Below are 19,479 nucleotides of genomic sequence, written 5' to 3'. Positions count from 1 at the left end.
GGCTGAGGCAGGAGGACCAAGTCCAAAGCCAGTTATGAAAAGGTGCTCCACGTCACAAATCATCACGGAAATGGAAAGCAAACCCACCATGAGATACCAGCTCACACTGTGAGGACGGCTGTTGTTACAAGCTGCAGATAACAAGCTTGGGGACGTGGACCGAAGGAAACCTCGTCGCCGCTCTCAGACATGCTCGCAGGTGCAGCCCCATGGAACGCAGCAGGAAGTTTGTACAGAAAACAAACTGTCATCTAACTCGGCAACGCCTTTCTAAGGCTTAAGACCAAAGGAAACAGACTCACTGCATGTCCCCGGGCACGGTGACAGCGTCACCGCGGCCAGGCTACCAATGCAAGTCCGCGGGCCTCCCTGCAGAGAGTCTTCCGTTTGCCACTATAGGGATGAAATGACAGCAGTGTGCTCAGTGAAATGACAGATACGACGGACACGGCCTGACCTCACTTACGAGGGAAATAGGTCACATATACTAAGAGAATGGGAGAGTGGTTGCTGGGGCCAGGAGCGGAGGAGACAGCGGGAAGATGCAGATCTCTGGACAGAAAAACAAACCCAGCGGACTGGAGGCTGAGTCCACAGACAGTGCACAATGGGAGAAGCCAGGTGCCGAGAGGCACACCTGAAATCCCAGTGGTGGGAGGCTGAGGCAGGAGAATTCCAAGTTCAAAGCAACCTCGGCAACTTAGCGACCCACTGTCTCGGGAAGAAATATTTAATCACGTACTAGAATTCTCTTGAGGGACACTGCTTTCACTCGTGAACAGAATTACCTTAACTTTCCCCCCAAATTTCCGTAGCAATCTTCACAGTTGTTGTCTTGCAACAATTCTCCTAGAATGCAGAGACGATCACTCTGAATTATTAGAACGTTCAGAACTGTGACTAGCTCACAGGTTCAGAGGGTTAGGAACATGCCAGACGTGGTCACCACACAGTCCCTTGCCTGTTCCAAATTGTGGAACAAAGTCCGAGGGTAAGAAGCACTTGTTCTTGGCTAGCAGTGCAGCTTGTGGCACAGCCCTTGAGCAGCATGGGGGAGGGCCTGGGGAAGAAGGGAAGGAGGGAGGGAAGAAAGCAGGAAGGTGGGAAGAAAAGAAAGGAAGTAAATTAAAAAGAAAAAGGAAGGATGGAGAGAGAGAAGAAGCAAAAGAGAAATGGAATAAATAAAGACGTTTCCAACTGACTAACCAAAGGATGTTCCTGTCCTTACCTAGAGACGTCAAGTTTCTGAAGGTTTCCGACATCACATCCCCATACAGTCTCTTCTGGGAAGGATCCAGCAGAGCCCACTCCTCCCGGGTGAAGTCTATAACCACATCCTGCAAGGCCACTGAGTCCTGAAACATCCTAGACAAATTTCCACAGGAGTGAACCATACAGATGCACAAAGCCCACCGCTCTGAGGTCTCCAAACATTTACCCTACAGTAGCCAAGGTGGAGGAGAGCACACCTGGGTCCTTACATTGAGAATCTGTCTGAGCTGCAATTTCCGCCCATTTACAATGAAACAAAAGTTGCAATTTCTGGCTGGAGCGGTGGTGTAAGCCTGGGCCCAGCCAGTCAGGAGGTGGAGCAGGTGGACCACACACAAGAACTCTGATCTGTGCTCAACTCACTTCCTTATAAGTTACCAGACCCAGAAACACAAGGAAATCACGCGTATCGAGGAGTCTCTGTAGTGGGAGGGTCCACTTCACCTTGGGGAAATGAGAGAATGGCACACAAATTAAGACGGTCAATTCCTTGTGGGAAAAACCTCCCTGCTGTTGCTCATGGCCCCACCACGACTCAACGACAGGATTCATTTTAATTTATTGGCGTAATATGACAGACCCAGTTTTTCCTCTGTCCCTTTTTATTCCAGAAGCAAATTACTGGGAAGATAAATAGATCAGGTAGGAGGGAAAAAGCAGGGCAACACAGCCTTCCTCAAAAACCCCCATACTCCTGAGCCTCAGGGCAACTTCCGGCACAACTTCAGTGCACACGTGTGCACATGCACACACACAGGGTGGGAAAACGCCATGCCAGAGCTCTTTCTAGAAGACCCAGACAGTGTACTTGGGCTTCTCTCACATTGAGAATCAGGTTAAGAGCTGCAATTTCCAGCCAGGGACAGTGGTACACGCCTGCAATCCCAGCAACTTGGGAGGCTGAGGCAGGTGGGTGGCAACCTCGCAAAAGCCTGTCTCAAGACAAAAACATAAGGGGCGGGATATGTAGCTCAGTGGTACAGCAGCCCTGGGTTCATTCCCCAGTACAATGAATGAATAATAAAAAAAAGGGCTGGTGACATAGCTCAGTGTCAGTGCCCTGGGCTCTACCTCCAGGACCACAAAAAAGCTGCAGTTTCTGAGATTTCACTGACACCCGCCAACGTTCAATGGTGAGGGTGCCCATGATGGCAAAATACCTAAAAGGCTCAGCAGCACTGTTCTCCAAAGAATATAAAATGTTCTTCCTCAAGTTCAAGAGGAAATGACCAGCCAACAAGGGAAACTACACTGGGTCATGTCAAAGCAAAGTGAAACAAGGCAAAACAGTCTCAGAAAGAACTCAATGTCCCCAGGATCTTACAGAAAAAGGACAAGACATAATGGAGGACACTGACAAATTCACATATATTAAAATAAAGGGAGTTACAACCAACATGGAAAAAATAATTGCAAAATGAGGTCAATAAAAGAATGCCACAGTAAAACAAATGAACACAGAATTTTGGGGGTGGGTGGGAAGCTGAACCCAGTGGTGCTTAACCACTGAGCCACATCCCCAGCTCTTTTTTATATTTTATTGAGACAGGGTCTTGATGAGTTGCTTAGTGCCTCGCTAAGTTGCTGAGTCTAGCTTTGAACTTATGATCCTCCTGCCTCAACTTCCCAAGCCCCTGGGATTATAGGCATGCACCACTGCACCCCGCTGAACACAGAATTTAGAGTACAAATGATTATCACATACTTAGCAGAATATAAAAAAATATACATGCAAAATGGTATAACTCTAAGGCGAAGAAGAGGTGCCATATCAGATGTGTTCACAGGATTAGGACGAGAGTTAATCAATTAGATAACCCCACATGATGGTATCCATCATGAACAAGGAAGCAGAGGAATGGAGTAGAGGGTCAATGGTTAAAGTCCACTGCTCTTCCCTGAAATTGTGATCTTGACCTTGAATCCCAACCTGACAACTTTTCTGCAATGTCCTGAGGGTTTATTCTGGATTGAATTTACAAATTACACAAATGTGAGAGAACAGGCATTTTTTTTTTTTTTTTTTTTTGCAAGATAGAAAATATCCTGAAACACCGTAACCACTGGAAAGAATGAAGAAATTAGATGCCAGAAGCCAAAAACACTGAAACACACTGAGGCAAAAAAAGTAATGAAGGCAAACATTCACACTATGACCCCTGTACTACACATTTATACGAAGATAAAAAGAGGAAAAAATAAAACAAAACAAAAACAGTACTTCGTGGTAAAGAAGTATCAGGTAACACGGTAATATCAGGGTTAACCAAAAAATCAGGAATGTGTTCATCTACAGGGAATCTCAACAGGAGTCAAAGAGGGGAACATGAGGAGATTCTTTTGACTACTTTTTTTTTTCCCCCCCTCTCTTCTTCTTCCTCCTCTTCCTTTTTGGACAACGGGGACTGAAACCAGCAGTGCTATGTCACTGAGCTACGTTCCCACATTCCCCAGCACCTCCCCACATCTTTTTTTAAATTTTGAGATAGCATCTCTCTAAGCTGAGCCTGACCTTAAATCTGTGATCCTCCTACCTCAACCTCTTTTTTTAAAAAATTTTTTAGTTGTAGATGGACACAATACCTTATTTTATTTATTTATATGTGATGCTGAGGCTCGAACCCAGTGCTTCACTCATGCCAGGCAAGTGCTCCACCCCTGAGCCACAATCGCAACCCCCTACTCTTGAGTCATTGTAATGAGTCACTGGGATTACAGGCTCGCACTGCCACATCTGGCTCTAGTTATGAATCTTGATGATTCCAACGATGTTCACATTGAAACCATTTGGAGTTTGCGTCAGACTTCGCAGGTTAAGGGTTCATGTCCCACATGTCATCAGACATAATAACCACGACTAGGTACCAGAGCTATCCACAGAAATGCCCAGTTAGTCAAAAATTCAGGTGTTCCTTTAATGTTCTTCATGATAAACAACTCAGTAGAATGACTCTCAGAATATGGGAGAAGGCTTTACTTAGTATTATCGCTTTATTACAGAGGACAGTCGACATCCACCAAATGAAGAAATGCACACGGTATAGGCGGGAGGACGCAGAGCTTCTGTGTCCTAGACCAGCTGCCCTGCAACCTGGATCTTCTGCTAAAGGAGCAAAATCTCAGAACTGAGAAGATGAGGAAAAGACCACTACTGAGGATACTGCCATAAAGTTCAAGAGAAACTCAGGTCACTGGGTAGGGGCAGGAAATTAACCCACAGAAGGAATTAACTTTATTATTGGGCCCTTATCTTCCAGGAAACTGAGAGAACCACGGAGTGTTCATCATATTACTTACATCCAAAAGGAAGGGACAGGTGGGTATAAAAAGTATGCACAACTAAGGACCAATGACCATCTGTCAGACACAGGAACACTTGGATTCTGAACTTGATTCCTATTTCTGAAAAGTCATATACATAAGGTTTTAATTTACAAATATACAAATGGCAAAACAAACACTCCTATACTCAGGACTCTACCGCTAACTCCAACTCAGGAGCCATACTATCCAAAATTTATGCATTCAACTTACAAAAACATTCCATGACATTTGTGTTTCCCAGTTGTTTTTTATTAAGCATTAAAATAATAAATATAAGTTGAAACTATTTTAAGGGCCAAAATCAAGATTTTATAGGTCTCCATTTTATAATTTCAAATTCCGTTTTTTTCAACTGTAAGTGGGAAAGCTACACAACCAAATATCATTCATTTCAGTGTGAAAATTTCAATGAGAAGCTTCACCAGAAGGCTGAAGAGGAGGGAGGAGGTGACCTTGGCACTGTGAAAATGCCACGTAATAGTTTTCCAAAGGAGACTGAACTTGGGATGATTCTCTGAAGAAAAGCAGAAAACAACTCAGTATGAAAGGCATGTATTTATCTGGTAAATCCATTCTTTCTCCTCCTAGCCCTGTGCACCAAATACCAGTCCAGTTAGCCCTTGTCTCAAAATAAAAAATAAAAAAGGCTGGCAATGTGGCTCAGTGGTTAAGTGCCCCTGGGTTCAATCTCTGGTACCAAAATTAAAAATAAAAACAGAAAAGGAATTTACCTGCAGCCCTGCCTGCCGTAGGTCAACAGGATATGTTACATTCTTCAGCAAATAACCTGTTATCTGCAGGAGAAACGCAGGCCGGAAATATCAATCCGAACACAAATCACCTGGACTTTCACACAGATCAGATCACAGAACTCAGGGGAATAAGGATAATCCCCCTAACCACAAAATCCATAAGAACAAGTCCCAATTAGAACAGGTCAACATGGGCCAAGGTGACCCAGAGTTTTCTTTCCACGGGGACTTGACAGCCTGACGTCATTCTGCTCTCAAAGTCAGGAGGTGGACCTGGGCAGTGCTCTGGAAACTTCCCTGGGACCCCCAATAAAAGTGGAGAGCCTAAGGGGAGCGTCCTCCTCTCGGAGAGGACCCACTCTCTCCCTCACGAGGGTCCCTTTGCTCGTCCTTCTAATAAACTCATGCCTGCTTCTGAGGGCGACAGGTCTGAAATCCTTCTGCTCTGATGCAAGAACCGGCGGAGAAAGGCCTGTCGTGCTGCTCAGCTTGCGGCAGGCCCCGGCCCTGTACCAGGACTGGAGCCCCACACGGAACCTCTCCTCCCAGGCGCGAACCCCACAAGCGAGTTGGGTCTCCCCACAACCCCCCCCCCACCAGTCTGAGGAGACGCGGGGCTGCCGAGCTGAGCAGCCCACAGAGGATCCCGGGGTCCCAACCGGCCACCGCTCCCTGGTCCCAAAGGCCCGCCAGCACTCACCGCCTCCGGCTCCCCGGTGTCCGGGTCTCCCCAGGCTCCCACCACCACGGCGGTCATCACTCCACCCGCAGAGCCAGCCCGGGTACCACGGCGACCCGAGATGCGCTAACAAAGGACCTGTGAACAGAAGCCCCGGTCTCCCCGGCCGACGAGCTCCGCCCACTTCCGGCGGCTCCTGATTGGACGGGCCGATGCCACACCCCCTGCGGGCCTCGAGGCGGATAGCGGAAGTCACGTGTCCGCCTTCAGCCGGGTCCGCCCCCACCAGGCGCTCCTGTATGTAAGCGCAACCAAGGCCCCAGCTGGAGGGCAGCAGGAGAGTCCGAGTCCCGCAGGAGTCAGGCTACGGGTGGGCTGTTAGCCTTCGAAGTGGCGCCACGTACGTGATACAGACCCAGCCTCCGGTTTGTTAGTTGACTCAACCACCACGAGGCCTCTACCCATGAGTCTCTCAACATTGGGATTCACCTGTAGTCTAACTAGCATGAAATTTGGAAGCAGAAATGAAGGCATTGGTCAGGTTTTGTAGCATATACGCAGGAAGAAGCTCGATTCATAGAGGGTTCACGACACTTGCTTCCAACCCACTTGTGGTTCAGATCTTCAATGTCCCCTCGAAAGCTCAAGTTTTGAAAACTTGGACTCCCAATTCAGTAAGGTTCAGAGGTGGGGGCTGCAAGCAATGCTTTGGGCTCTGGCTTCATCAGTGGATCACTTCGGAAAATGAATTAATCCATAGATAGCTGAATGCAGTATGGGATGGTAACTGTAGGCCGACGGGGCACGGCTGGAGGAAGTATCTCTGGAGGCTATACCCTTAGACGGTTCGATCCCTGTTCTGGTCCTCCCCCCACCTCTCTCTCTCCTTCCTAGCGGTCTTGTGTTGAGAAGCTTTCCTGCACCACACTCTTCCACCATGATATCCTGCCTCCTCAGACCCAGAGCAATGGAGCTGGCTGTTTTAGTCATTTTTTCACTGTTACGACCACAAGAACAATTTTAGGAGGAAAAGTTTATTGGGGGCTTGCAGTTTCATTGGTTATTAGTCCAAAAGTGGCTCAGGACATGATCAGCAAGCAGAGAGAAAGAGCCCTGCTAAACAAGGAGAAAATATAAGCCCCCAAAGACACGCCCCTCCAGCCACACCCTCCCTGCTTAAGGTCAGGACCAGTTAATTCTTATACGGGGATTAATGCAGTGATTGGGTCAAGGAACTCATCACCCAATCATTTCACCTCTAAACCTTGCATTGTCTCACCCATGAGCTTTGGGGGTACACCTGATATCTAAACCATAAGGTTGGTCACCCATGAACTGAATCTGTGAAACCATGAATCCAAATAAACTTTTCCTCCTGCAAGTTGTTCTTGTCAAGTATTTTGGTCACAGCAATCAAAAGCTAACTAACATTGTATTTTGTCCTCAAAATACAATGAACTGCTTGGTTACATTTTCTCAGGGGTGTGGGTTTCCACAGATTTCTGCAGCACGTGCACATTGAAGATCTATTACAATTTGCATTTTTGTGCAGCCCACATGCACCCCTGGCAACTAAGCAGGAGAGTCTGTATGAACTCATGATCTCCATCCATGCCCTTAAACTTTTTTGTGTGTGTGTGGCAGGGAGATAACCGGGAATTGAACTCAGGGGCACTGAACCACTGAGCCACATCCCCAGCCCCATTTTGTATTTTATTTAGAGACAGGTCTCACTGAGTTGCATAGCACCTTTGGTTGTTGAGGCTGGCTTTGAATTCGTAATCCTCCTGTCTCAGCCTCCCAAGCTGCTGGGATTACAGGCGTGTGCCACCACACCTGATGCCCTTAAACTTTTAACCATGGCAAAACAAACATGAGCCACGTTTACACCTTATCTTTATGGGGAGTCATTACTGTTAATTCTGGAAACATAATGTATTGCTGCCCATTGTGGCTACACCTGACCAGGTCCTGAAAAGTGTTTAATGCTCTGAGTCCTCTAGTCTATCGTTTGTATTCATAAAAGTCAGATTTTTACAGTTAACACTGTTCTGAAATGCTTCCAGTGATTGTGTTCCCAAGTCCACCGTGACTGATAAAATGATGCCACTGAACAGAACCACAGACTTCCCTCCTTCGTGAGGGAATCCCTTGCCCAGACCTCCTGTGTGAAAATAAGCACTTTCGTTCCCATTGGGGGGTTTCCAGTTACTCACAGGTGAACATGATCGTTTAGGATGTTCTCAGTTGTGATTAAAAAAAGTTATTAAAAAAAGCTTTCGTAGTTGTTTCTTAGAAATAACCAGCTTTTCAAATAATGTATATATTAAATATGATTTCCATTTCTAAAAGGAATTACTAAAATTTTGTACTGCAGGGTTGGGGTTCTAGCTCTGCAGTAGAGCAGTTACCAAGCAGACATGAGACACTGGGATTGACCCCCAGTACTGCAAAAACAGAAATTGCAATTATGGATTTTCCGATCAATTTAGTAATTTTTCTAGGAATATGTCAAACATTCTATGTCAATATTAGCATGTGCATATAAGTTCAACTTTTTCCTTCACATTTTGTTTATTATTTTCATGTGGTAAGTTTTTCTTATGAAACTAATTTCATACTCATGAACTAAAAACATGGCTTTGTCAGCCAATGCTGTCTTGCCACAGTCCACCAGGACAACAGCTGACATCAAAGTTGGAAGTCTAATGAATTATAGTAATAAAGGAGGTTCGACCACAGGAATTTTTTTAGCAATCAAGTCTCTAGGAGTACATAAGTTAGATAACATGTTTGAAGTAGAAAGAAATGTAGAAACACACAGCCAAGACTCAATCATGAAGAAATAGAAAATCCAAACAAACCTTTGACTAATAAGATTGATAGTTAAACTTCTCAACAAGTAAAGCCAGGGACCAAGAGTCTTAAGGAATGAACAGCAATACTCCTCACACTTTAAAAAAAAAAAAAAAATCAGACGGGGAAAACACATGATTTAGATTTGGAATGTCCCTCAAAAGCTCATGTAAAAGTATGGTCCCAGCCAGGGGGTGGTGGCATACACCTGCAATCCCAGGGTCTTGGGAGGCTTAGGCAGGAGGACAGCAAAGACCAAGCCAGTCTCAGCAATTTAATGAGACTCTGTCTCAAAAAAATAAAAAGGACTGGGGATATAGTGGTAAAGCATCCCTGGGTTCAATTCCCAGGACCAAAAAGATAAAAATATGGTCTCCAGTGTAGCAAGTTTCAGATCACAAGTCTGAAGCCAATCTAAGCAACTTAGCAAGACCCCATGTCAAAATAAGAAGGGAGAGGGGGCTGGAGTTATAACTCAGTGGTAGAGCACATCCTGGGTTCAATTCCACCTATTGTAAAAAGAAAAAAAAAATTAATCTATGTGGCCTGAGTGACCTTGACATAGGAGACAGAAAAAGAAACTTCAAGGACAACTGGAGACAAATATCTCTTTGGAATATTGTCAAAAATTCTTACAGAAGCATGAGTACAGCATATCAAGAAGCATATTTAAAAGATTACACAACAAAACACAGCGAGACTAATCCCTGGAACGTAAGGATGGTTCAAGATTTCTGGAGAGTTCCAACTGGATTCGGTCCAGCCTTGTGTGAAAACCTCTTGGGAACAAGACTGATGGAGCCGTTGCTTCATGTGCATCTCTGATCCTGAAAGGACAGTTGTGCCAGAAAGTGAGCTTGTTATCGGTGGCAAGTCACTGGAAAGTCTACAGCACAGAACCCACGTCTATGCTTGGGTCAGCTTAGATGTGATCAGCACAACAGCTCCATCCCCCAGGGAGGCAGAGATGCCATCCAGTTTTGTCATGTGGTATTAACATACCAGCACCAAGAGACATCACGTGACCATAACTGCCCCGAGCTGGGCGCCGTCAGTCAGTTCCAGCTCACAGAAACAGCACTGAAGGGAAACGAAGCTCTGACCGCAGACCTTAGAGCTTTCTTGGCAGGAATCAGAGGAAGGGTCGGAAGTACGTCAGCGGTTGGACTGACAAGTGTCTCAGGAGTTTTGACAGGCCAGCTGAGACAGGAGAAGGCCAAGTTTGAGGCCGGCCTGCACAACTTAGCAAGACCATCTCTAAATTAAAAGGGCTGGGAATGTAGCTCAGTGATAGAATGCCCGGGTTCTATTCCCAGTATTGAAAACAATTTTTCAGCAGGATTAAAAAAATAAGATCGTCCACTTCTAAGTAATCAGATTCCTGTTCTCCATATCCTCAGTTCATTTTCTATCTTAGAAGACTTACTTCCAGAGTTCAACGGTAGAATGTGTGAGTCCTATTACAGAAGGCATTTCACGTGGTAGAATCTGATCCAGTCCCTGCCCTCCGCTCCAGCCAGTCAGCGCTCTTGGACAGCAGCATAGAGTACAGCGATTACCAGGATGTGCCCAAATATAAAAACACCCACGCCATTCTGTAGGCTCCACTGGACGATGGATTTCTGCAAGTACCCTTCATAAGGCTACGTTAACATGGGGCAGGGAGGCTGCATCTCTTTCATGCAAACTGGACACTTGAGCAGGGGATCGATAAGCAGCAAAAACTGCCTCACCTAGAAACAGATATCCTCTGCTTGAATCCGGCGTTACGGAGCGACAAGGAACGCAGCCTCCCTCTAGTCCGCCATCTTGGATCCCCCAAACTGGACACTTGAAAAACCAGGCGAGAGTACAGGAAAGTAGAGCACCCAGCCTGAGGTTTGTCTAGGATATTCATGACCCACTTAAAGAACTGCATGTCTCCAGTGCCAGTTAAGCTAAGGATGTGACTAGGAAATTGAAGACAACGCTACCAAATCATGCATACAAAGGCGTGATAACATTACCTTCTCTTTTTTGGCAGATTTTAATAATTAAACATGGTAAAAAGAATGAGCCACAAATAAAGACAGTGTATTGAAACATTTATGAGACTAACCATGCTGTGAACTTTCTGAAGCATTATATATGAAATGATTTGCATTGGGCTTTCCATAATTCAGTTACTGCACTTTTGTCCAGTTGGACTTGTTGAATGACTGGAAATAATTGTTAAAGTTGAAAACTTTTAGCTAGGTGTGATGGTGCACACCTGTAGCTCCAGCAACTCAGGAGGCTGAGGCAAGTCAATCAAAAGTTCAAGATCACCTGGGCAATATAGTGACACCACCCCCAAAAATTAAAATTTTAAAAAGGCTGGAGACAGTGACAGAGCACCCTGGGGGACAATTCCCAGTACTAGAAAGAAAAAGAAAAAAAGAAAACCATTAGTATTTTAACTTTGTAAATTAATCAGATGTCTCTAACAAACACAGTCATGATTAATCCCATACATGTCAAATCCAATTTGTTTATTTTTCCTGTAAAAACCAAGATGTCAAACAGGTGTATTGAACCATATTTGTCATCTCTTCCTTGTTGAAGGAAAGTCCTAGAAACAATGGATATTAGACATTTTATGGATGTGAACATTTTATTAGTTTGACCACCTAGAGAGACTTGTGAGTTAAGTAATTTTAAGACATTTTACTTTTATTTGTTTACCCAATTTAAATTGAACCTTTTAAATTATGTGAATTAAAGGTATTTGGATTCATATTTTTGAATTTTAATTTATGAGTGCTCATTATCTAGGTATCAATTTTGAAATCATGTACATGATAAATGGACACACACACACATATAGACAGACAACACACGCACATATAACACAAAAGCCTTGTAGCTTTTTTTAGATGAATCTCCACTGCAATGTTGTAGCTGTTTAAAAAAAACTCCATAGTTGAATAAAAATAGGACTGATCAGAAAAGCATCAACCTAGGTATTTAGGATCAAGATTATGAGCTCAAAAATAGGGGATTTAAGGAAAAAAACAAGAGTCCTAGAAAAAAATGACATGGCCATTAATCATTTCTGTAAAGCAGTATGAGGGAGAGAGAGAAAGTCTTAAAACTATTTTTCTGTGTTGCAGCCCAGGATTTTAAAATGGAGAGGGAAGTTGCTGCCTTGGGCTTTTTAACCCTTTTTTTCCTGGTTGGTAATCAGGTCAGGTTAGGATGTAGAAAATTAAGGAACATCATTATATTCTCTCCTGGGACATGCCATTGGCTGCTGGATTGGTCAGGCTTACGGGAGGGTGTTTACCAGTTAGTTGTGCCCTTAAAATCTCTTCTACTTCTTGGCCCTTCACCATCCCTGTAACTTGGAGCTCCACGGATGTTTTAGGGGACTTGGGAAGGTGGCCACAGTGAGGGGAGGGGCGTTTGTCCCTGGGTGATTTCCTTTATCTTTTCCCAGTTTACTTGGGTGTGGGAATTTTTTGACATTTCCTCAAGAAGGCAAGTGAATTTATGCTGTAACCTGATAATCTCAGGGTCATGAGGTTGGTACCTCCAATCAGGTTCAACTGAGGGCACAGCAGTGTCTGCTGTCTGGTAGATTTCAGGGTTTTGACCGTATAAGAGATCTGCAAAATCTCTAGCAGTCTGCCAGATATGGGCACGTTCATCACTGGTCAGGGTGGAACTTAGTACGTGATATGTGTTTGCCCAAGTGAGGTGGTACACCTCAGGCAGATGGGCAAATTCCTTCCTATATTTGGAAGGGTTTTCAGAAAATGAGTCTCATTTGTCCTCTATTTGGGACATATCTGTCCTGGAGAGGGAGATATAAACTCGATTGGTCCCTTTAGTCCCAGCCACTTGCTGGAGAGGAGAGGGAATATATGCCTTGCTGGAAGCTTCTTTTGACTGTGTACGGGGAGGGGGTGGCAAAGGGAAGGGAGAGTGTGGAGTTAGTGAAGAAGGGTCTGTAGGGGAGCTGTAGGACTCTGAGGAGGATGTGATGCCACAGCGATGGGACTTTGGGGAAGAGAGCCCAGAGGGGAGAGGGAGCCCTCAGGGGAGGCTGTGGGGCCCCGACACCTGTAAGGAGGAGGATCATCAGCTATCTCTGGGCTGTGAATGAGGAAGGGGAGAGTAAATTTGTCACTAGTAACTGTAACGTAGTACAAGGCTGATGTAGGGAGGGGTTTGAGTGAAGGAGGGTAAAAGTCTGTAGTTCCAAGTACTTGTCATTTTGGATTAAATAGTTTTCTAAAGCTTGTAGAACCTCTTTATCAGAGTTCCATATGTGGGCCACGTTCACTGGCGATCCAATTTGCATCGTGGTCAGATTCGAGTACCGAGCTTAATGAGGCGTTTCATTTGGAAGTCAGTATGAGAACAGAGGGTTTTCAAATTGGTGGAAGGGCTGGGGAGATAGCTCAGTTGGTAGAGTGTTTGCCTCGCAAGCACAAGGCCCTGGGTTCAATCTCCAGTACCGCCAAAAAAAAAAAAAAAAAAAAAAAAAAAAACATATTAGTGGAGAGAGGGCCCAAGGGGGTATCTCTGGGAATTGGTTGGGTAGTTCCCATCTTTGGAGAGGCTCGACAGAAGTGACGACAGAGAGCAAAGCGTCCCCTGCACTCTTTATGCTACCTGGTGTGCCAGTCCTGGACTGGACTTCCCCAGGAGGGGCTGGGGAAACGTCTTTCCCTCAATCCCTGTGGTAAGGGACTTGGTCCCCAGTTTGCCTAACGGCAGAGTCTCTGTCCGGCAGAGAAGAAATGAGTGAGGGACAGGGTCCCCGGTTAATAAGTGGCGTCCTACCTTTCCGAAGGGATGAGAGGGCTGGCAGTGGAAAAGCAAAATGGCAAGTTGTTCCCTGGTTGGTGAGGTTTGCTGGGTGTGCAGGGGAGGGGAAGGTTGGGGAGGGAGCAGAAGTAGGCCTCCCTTAACGCCAACAAAGCGTGTGACATGAGTCCCTTGACTGTTCACACAGCAGAAAGCCCCAAAGGTTTCGCAGATGGTGAACATCTGGTACCCCTTGGGCCGTCAGGTCTCGGGCTCAAAGCCTTCGTGCCATGCTAGGGAGTCGCCCCAGCCAGAGGCCTTCAGCTGCTTGCGAGCCTTCCTCTTATCTCATGCACCAGACTTCCCCCACACGATGGTTGACATCTGGTACCCCGAAGGGCTGTCGGTGTTAGATTTCAGACGCAAACCTTCGTACAGCGCCAGAGAGCCGGCCCTGCTGTCTTGGGCCGGACTCAGCTGTCTTGGGCCCTCTGTCTCTCTCTCACACGGAATGTCTCCCGCCTAAAGTGGACAGCAAAGGGCACCAGAGGCCCCCGTCCAGCAGGGAAGGGAACGCAGTCAGTTTGGAGATTCAGCCGTGGCTCCTGGGAGCGGGGGCTGGGGATCCTCCCAGCTCTCAGAGGGCCTGGGAGGTGCGGACAGATCTCCAGGCCTCATCAGCAACGTAACTGATCGCTGGAAGGGACAGGGTTGCAGGGAAATGGGGAACGTTACCTTGCTGTCCAAAATGTTAGCACAGAAAGACCAGGCAGGACGTAGACCCCACGCGTCATCTCAGCTCCTCATTCAGCGGGAGAAAATGGTGCCTGTGGACCTACTTCTTGGTGGACAATGAGCCCTTGAACAAAGAGAGGGACTGGGTTTATACAGGTTAGTTTGAGGGGTGGTCTAGTGAGCGTATCTCAGTTTTGCCTAGTCAGGAATGTGGGCCTTTCGGTCAAGGTCTGTGGACAGCGCCTGAAAGGATTTTGCTCTGGAGGAGGCAACGGCTCCTAGACACTGTGTCTTTTGAGGATGATGAAACATCCTCTCTGCATGCGGCCAGTGACATTCATCTGTCAATGCTGGCCTTTGTTTTCACTCCCTTTTCTTTTTCTCAGGCCTCATTATCTTGGGAATTTCTTCTTCTCCATATCCATTAATCCAGACCTCTCACACTTCCGCCCACTGGCTACTGCGTCCTTGTCCTTCATGAATCCACAGAGTCTCTGTCGCTGGATGACAATCCACGGCTCTCCACTCTGGGGGACTTCCTTTTGCTGATTTGTCCACGTACCTGGCCCTCTGCTGCTGGAGGTTGGCCTTCTACAGGGGAGGGAAGCAAAGCCATGACTTCTGGCAGTCTGTCCTTTTCCGCTATAGACGTAAGAGGTCCCAGGAACTGTTGGAGCCCTAAGCTGAGAGGCCAAGTGCCATCTCTGCCCTGTTGGAGGCACCCGCCCACCTCCCAGTGCTTGCCTTCTGAGCCTCCCAGCGACACGCCCTGGCCATCAGGTGCAGCCATCGACTGATGGGGTGGCTAGCTGGTGTGACCTGGACTGGTGCTCCCTGGTGATGCATTCCATCATGTGACCAAAATCCAATTTGGGATTTTGATTTGCTGCCAGGAGCCCAAATCTATCCAAAGCCATCCCGAGTGGCGTGGATGATAAACTCAGCAGGTCAGTGTGTCCAGGGTCCCAGGGGCTCGGGCCTGTTTGAGCACACATTTGGCATGGTTAAGTGCCTGAGTGTGCCCGTCCGTGCAGCCCCACACTGTACCCTCCACCAACTATATAGGGGCCATAATAACTGAGCCAGAGAAGGGTTGAGAGCCCTCCAATAACTCCGTAGGCCCCCAGAACTCTTGCACTTGTTTCAGTGCATCAGGGAGTGGAAATTCCTGAGCTTCATCTATTACACCCGATGAACAACCTTTGTCTTACTTGATCAGACCAATGGCACAACGCCCAGCGATTCCACCAAGAAGCCAGGACCCTGCACTTTGTTGGGGTTTAAGGTTCATATTCTTCCTTGAAAATGAGTCAGAAGCATGGGTGCTGCCTTGGTGAAGGCTGGAAAAGATTCCTAAGTCAGAAGTACATCAAGCACAGGGGGATAGTTTTAAGGGCAGAGGTTGGGGCCAGGGTTCTCGATCTTGCACTACCGTACCATGACACATGGGGGCGCTCTGGAGACACCCTTGAGCTGACACTAAACCACCATTGCCGGCCTTCCCGCCTGAAGGCAAGGGGTCTTGACTCTCAAGGGCTCTGTCTATGCTGAGAAGGCATTATCAGGTCTAGTGCACAATGTTCCCAAGTGGGAGCTGAGGCTTCTTTAGTGGTGGCCATTCAGGGAACGGCCACATCAGGAGGAGGGGTCACCTTAGCTGATTCCTGAAATCTACACGCCCCCCATGCCAATTCACACGCAGTCTCCCTTTTGTCTTGATGGACACCAGGGAGCCAATATTGTTTGAAGACAAAACAGCAGGGGCTTTTAGGATGCCCCCTCAGTATCGGAATGGAGCTGCGAACAGCGGGTGGGGGCGGGCGGCAGATGTCCAGGCCGCAGCCTGAGCGGTGCCGCGCAAACTCCCCGCTTTCCCCCTGAGAATCGGTCAGGATCACCACATATCAAGGCCCATTCAGCTCCCGTGTCCACCAGCGCCGGGACTCGGAACATTTTTTGAAACTAATGCATTATTCTACATGCAGGCTTCAGTCTAGGGACACGGACCCCTGAACCTCGACCTTCGCCAGTCCTCCCACAACCAAGGACCCAAGGTCTCAGAGGGAGCGGGGTTCTGCTTTCATCACATCTAACGGGAGAGCTTTGTCCTACCTCTCCTTGGATCAGGAGTCCAGTCTCCCTTTTTTTGTGGTAGCACTAGTGTAGGCCGTGGGGATTGAACCCAGGGGCACTTAACCACTGAGACACATCCCCAGACCTATTTTGTGTTTTATTTAGAGACAGGGCCTCGCTAAGTTGCTTAGGGCCTTGCTGAGTTGCCGAGGCTGGCTTTGACCTGGCAGTCCTCCTGCCTCAACCTCCCGAGCCCCTGGATTACAGGCGTGTGCCCCTGCACCCGGCCTACACTTTCATCAGCAGGGCTAAAATAAGGTGTTGGTTTAAAGCAGGTGAGCAGTTACTGAAGTCCAGACCATTCCATGCACTTCGTCACCATCCCGTCAACTCTGGTGACCACAGCCGCACAGCCGTGCTGGTACACCTGAGCTCAGACGCCAGCTCCACCGGCTCCCAATGGCTGTAAGGTCTCGTCTCAGCCACGTCCAGCGTGGGCAAGGGAACCGGTACCCTTCAAAGGGATGGGCTGGTGTGAAATCAAACCGTGAAATTTGTACATCAGAAAAAAAGGCAAAAAGGCAAGATTGTTAAAGCAGGGGCGTGATCAGTCATCCAGAAGGGTCTCACTCTAACAAAGAGCAGCCCCGGCAGGCTTGATTTAAAGTGCAGATCAAAGGGGTTCGGAGGTATAAGGGTTCAGTGTGGGAGGAGTCTCGCTTCGGTGCTTGCTTCCTGGTGTGGCAGGGGCCTTGCTGTAAGCAGGTTGCACAGGGCTCTTGTAGGAATGTCGATGACGTGTCTTAATCACTACAACATTGGCGGGTTTGAATTCTTGGCCTACACGACCAAACACCACGCACAGGGACTTCACCCTACCCACTTCACAGGTGTGGAGAAGGCAGTAACACCTGCCAGTGATGGGAAGTGGCCTTCCCCACAGACAGCAGTGACTCAAGGTGACTTGAGTTGACCTCCTGAGAGCTATTGTTCTAAGAACTGAGGGGGCTGGGGTTTGCAGCTCAGTGGGAGAGCAGCGGGGTGAGGCCCTGGGTATGATCCTGAGCACCCCCTAAAAACAAATAAATAAGAGTTAAATTCCTAAAAAAAGAACTAACCCTAGGAGGTTAGAGTTTAGACAGCAGTTAACTGGCATCGCAACCTGTCATTTACACTAGCGATCAAGTGCACCTGCATTCCTACGGAGTTCAGAGAGTTCCAGAGCACAGGAAGAAACAACTCCTCACAGGCACCGGTTGACTCTCTGGCCTTGAAAGCCTGTCACAGGGACATTTACAGCTATACAATCCAACAGGTAGGGACCCATGGTTAATCAGGTTCCCAAAAGAAAGGCTGACAGAGGGAGACAGAGAGGAGGGGGAAAGTTAACCCTTTCCCCAGGCATTGGTTCTTCATCATAATGTCCTTATAATTTCACTTCCTGGTCAGGTCTGGTTCCTCCACCATGGGAGCACGTGACTTTACTTCACAACCAAGATGGTCCTGCTGTGGTCCCCACCTGAACACTGGAGGAAAGGAAGTGGCTGGTCAGTTTCCCCCTGTTGAACGACCCCCCCCCGCCCCGCATTCTTGAAAAGTCTTCTTAGTTCAGAAACATCAAGCCTTTTAGGCACTGGCTTGTGTCTACCCCTACATCTGGGGATGCAGTTCACCCCAACATCTGGGGATGCAGTTCACCCCAACATCTGGGGATGCAGTTCACCCCTACATCTGGGGATGCAGTTCACCCCAACATCTGGGGATGCAGTTCACCCCTACATCTGGGGATGCAGTTCAGCCGTACAACTCATGCTTTTCGCGTGCAAAGCCTGGGTTCAGTCGCTGGCACTGCGAAGGAAAAAATAGTGTCGTGTAGACATTGAGTGTCTCAGTTCCGTGTGCTACTCTACCAAGTTAATAGAGCCTACAGAGGGGGTCCTGGGAACCGCAGTTCACAGCCAATCGGCCAGTCAGAAGTTCTAGAGGCCCAGACTGTGACTGGCGTCTACAGTAAGAGAACAGAGCTGGGCTTGCTGGTGTACGCCTTTCATTACAGCTACTTGGGATGCTGAGTTCAACGCCAGCCTGGGCAACTGAATGAGACACTGTCTCAAAATAAAAGGACTGGGGATGTGGCTGAGTGGCAGAGTGCTTGCCTAGTATGTGCTAAACCCTATGTTCAATCTCCAGTAGTGAAAACAAAAAAACAAAAAACTATTTTTCTAAAAGGTCTACGATCGTCCAGCATTATTTTGGCTTTTCACCTGCAACATTCCAGCCCTGCACAATCATGATATTTACTCAACCAAGGTCAAAAGTCTGTAGAATTGAAACCAAAATCATAGGTAATGGGGTGGAATGGAGGACTGAAGGCCATCTGAGTCTGGGAAGCTGGAGACCACTCCTGGGAGGTTGGAACATCAGTGTCTCCAGGGCCCTTTTCATCACCCCTCCCAAAAAGCTGCAGATAGGGAATCGTTAATTAATGCCCCGGGGCCCCTACCTGCCTGAATGGCTCCATTTGACCCTCCCCTGCCCATCTGCTTCTCACCTTTTGCCACCTCACTGGCATCTCCTGGGCCTAAACCTGTAGGCAGGAAGGAGAGAGATAAGGGGGGAGAGAGCAGGAGAATAAAGGAGCCCCTAATCTATAAAAGGTGCAGGGCGCCTTCACTTCTGGAGATACCAGAACATCAGCCACGACCTCCTTTCCCCTCCCGGGAGAAGTCTGTGTTACTACCTTTAAATAAAACCTGCTCAATATGCTTTCTTTGGCGTGTTTCTCTAGTGTTATACTTCAACATCTGAGGAAGCAGAACTCATCACCCATAAACGGTATCAGAATCTTTAAGAGTTTCAAGCCCAGTGCCAAGGTGCACACCTGTAATCCCAGCAGCTCCAGAGGCTGAGGTAGGACTGGGAGCTCAAAGCCAGCCTGAGCAACTCACTGAGATCCTCTCTCTAAATACAACACAAAAATGGCTAGGGATGTGGCTCAGTGGCTAAGCACCCCTA

The 19,479-nt window shown here is 47.4% G+C and overlaps 1 protein-coding gene across 1 annotated transcript; it reads right to left on the bottom strand.

The window, feature by feature from the left end:
- Positions 1-329: 329 nt before the first annotated feature.
- On the bottom strand, positions 330-6,212 carry LOC306647091 (zinc finger protein 124-like; the record flags this gene model as incomplete). The annotated part of the gene is made up of 5 exons (XM_079116116.1): positions 6,049-6,212; positions 5,328-5,390; positions 1,229-1,337; positions 789-849; positions 330-393 (listed from the first exon to the last, which is right to left on the bottom strand). Exons 1-5 carry the CDS (start codon positions 6,103-6,105, stop codon positions 330-332), a joined length of 354 nt encoding a protein of 117 aa, XP_078972242.1. The 5' UTR covers positions 6,106-6,212.
- Between the last annotated feature and the right edge of the window lie 13,267 nt (positions 6,213-19,479).

Source organism: Sciurus vulgaris (assembly GCF_902686455.1).
Source record: "Sciurus vulgaris genome assembly, chromosome: 16".
NCBI classification, from domain to species: Eukaryota; Metazoa; Chordata; class Mammalia; order Rodentia; family Sciuridae; genus Sciurus; species Sciurus vulgaris.
This window is presented reverse-complemented; position numbering and strand designations above follow the sequence as displayed.